We start from the raw sequence: 2724 nt of genomic DNA, 5'->3' as shown, positions 1-2724 counted from the left end.
ATTTTCGGAGATTTTAACCAAAGACTTTCTGATTGTGAATCAAAGAGCTCAAACTGCACAATGAATGAAATGTTTAAATTTGCATTAAATAAATTTGCTTTATACTTCTTAATTATTTCATTTTTAAGATGCTTAACAAGCTACCTTGTAAATGTTTTTATATTTTACTGGAGGCAAGCGCTTACAGAATATTACTTAAAAAGCTGGAACTTAATTAGTAGTGTTGAGGGAGCATCCCAGAGGGTACAAGAAGATACAGCAAGATGGGCAAAACAATTACGTCTTACCATTTTTGAAATTGTAAGTGCAGGAATGACGTTCATTAAAATCATTCCAGAACTTATTGCAGTTTCATCTGCAATTCCTGAAATTTTTATTCTCGGAAAGATTAAGAATGGAATTATTTTTCCACCATTTATTATATTTGGAATTCAAGTAATAATTTTGGCATTTTCAAGTTATAAGTTACCTTATCTTCACTTTGAAAACCAGAAACTTGAAGCCAAATATAGAAAGATCCTTGCTTTGAATGAAGATTCGGAACATAACATTGACTCAAAAGAGTTGGAATCAATTTATGAACACTTGACTAGGAATTACTACTCTACCTTTAAGTGCACCTTCTTCTTCCAATATTTGTATGTTTCTGCAAATGAAATTGCTTTCTTCGCTGGTAATATTTTCTTATGGCCATCATTTTTCTATGGCTCTATGACTGTAAAAATCTATTATACAGTCCAAAAATTTATGGGAGATATGTTATTTGTTTTCATGATCATTCAGGAAAGATGGAGAGGATTCACTGAGTTGATGTCAGTCTATAGAAGATTGAGAACATTCGAGGATGAAATTAGCAAAGCTGCCAAGGAAGGTGTTCAACTTAAAGGGATTGATCTAGACTAATTAATATGAGTTACTTTTTTTCCCAAGAAAAAATGAATGTTTTATTATTTAACACTGATACATTTTATATAGTTGATTATAAAAGAATGAAAGATTGATCCATACGAGTAAGAATCAACTAATCTATTCATTAGTACAGTATATAGACTTATTTATTGTTACAAACATATTTTGTCTGATAATTTTTTTTTAATAAAATTCATTTAATCAAAAATTGATATTAAGAAAAACTTTTCTTGGAATTGCTACACATTTTAGGCGGTGTTTGCGTTTACCACGAAATTTTTCAAATAATTATGAAAGAAGTTTGTAACAAAATCTAGAAACAGAATAGCAATAGTTATTTGTAGATATTATTAGTTTGTTAGTTAACTGTTGTTTAATTCCCCTCTACTAAAGGTTTGACAATTGATACCATACAAATGATTACATGTAATAATCTAGAGAAAATATTTTGTAATTGATAGATTTTTTTTTCTTCTGCAAGTGTTAGGTAATGATCTAATAACAAAATCAAATTAAATAAAAATTTACTAATTAATTCATATTTTAAGATGCTCCTGGTTTTTAAAATATTTTTTAGTGTGTGTATATTTAATAAGTGATTTATACACACAATAAAATTTAATAATTTTATTTAGAAATTTTTGTTTAAATGAAAATTTCTATCAAAATATGCATAGCACTAATCTCTTGTTTTACTATTTTAATTCTATTTCTTCAATTCAATACAGTATATTCTGAATCTGTAGAACCGATAGATGAAGAATTAGCCCCTAGAAAAAGTCCTAATCTAGGTATTGAATCTAGTGAAATTGAAAATAAAATCTTAGTTACCACAAGAAGAAGTAGCTTTGATTTGATGGTAGCAAAAAGTTTCCGTGAAAGAAGAGAATCATCTTATTCATCTGAAACCAGTTTGAGCTCCAAAGAAGAAGAGATTACTAAAATAGAGAAAGAGATAGAAACAAATCTATTCAGGGAAATTATTACTGTAGTTATAATGGAATTCGAAACTTTTGTCTTTAAATCAGGATATCTTTTTTTGACTAATTTTTGGCTAGATATGAGGTCAAATTTCGATAATATTGATATTGTTAAAGGCTTAGTTGACTTTTGGGGAGGTGAAGAATCAGAAGACTTATACCCAAGTTTGGTTTCTTTTTTTTATAAGGAAAATATGAAAAGATTAAAGATGTATTTATATCCATCATTTGATAAAAAACCAAAGCCAAAGAAAAAATTATTAAAAGACTTTTTGTACAATGCTTATCGGTTGTCATGTCAAGATTCAAAGAAAAGTTTGGCAATTTTAATATTAATGTTTCAAAGAGAAGTCAATCTTGTTTACACATCATATTTGTTATTTCTAATATCTTGTTCTCATAAGGACTTTTATCAGATGGAATTTGTTGAAATTTTCCAATTAATTTTACACAACACAGATTTTGCTGAAAACAAGATCCTTTCAATAGCTGATAAAAATGTTGATACTTTTATAACATTTTTCAAGAAGAAACTAAAGATTGAAAATAGTAACTTACCTAGTAATAATGAAATAAAAACTCTAAATCCATTAAATATGCATAGAATTGACTTTGAAATTTTTGGGTTAAGCTTTTGTGAGTCATTGTTGGAAATATCTATTTTGAAAAATGTGATTTTTCTTTATAATTATCTTATTTTCCTTTTTGGTTCAAGATTTTCAAAGCCTGAAGAAGTACTTATAGCAACAGATATATTTAAATTTGTTTCTTCTTCAGCAACAACTACAACAGAAATTATTGCCATGCTACTATTTAATGAGAGTACATTTACCTC

General features: G+C 27.4%; 2 protein-coding genes across 2 annotated transcripts; both read left to right on the top strand.

The window, feature by feature from the left end:
- The first annotated feature begins 60 nt into the window (after positions 1 to 60).
- On the top strand, positions 61 to 903 carry Chro.50013 (sbmA). Its single annotated transcript, XM_660122.1, has 1 exon — positions 61 to 903. One exon carries the CDS (start codon positions 61 to 63, stop codon positions 901 to 903), a length of 843 nt encoding a protein of 280 aa, XP_665214.1.
- Positions 904 to 1558: 655 nt separating this feature from the next.
- Positions 1559 to 2724, top strand: Chro.50012 (hypothetical protein; the record flags this gene model as incomplete). Its single annotated transcript, XM_660121.1, has 1 exon — positions 1559 to 2724. A coding segment is annotated over one exon (1166 nt), but the record flags the coding sequence as incomplete, so codon positions are not given.

This window comes from Cryptosporidium hominis (assembly GCF_000006425.1).
Source record: "Cryptosporidium hominis TU502 chromosome 5 CHRO015003, whole genome shotgun sequence".
Taxonomy (NCBI): domain Eukaryota; phylum Apicomplexa; class Conoidasida; order Eucoccidiorida; family Cryptosporidiidae; genus Cryptosporidium; species Cryptosporidium hominis.
Note: the sequence above shows the minus strand (reverse complement) of the source record. Positions and strands in the feature narration are given on the sequence as shown.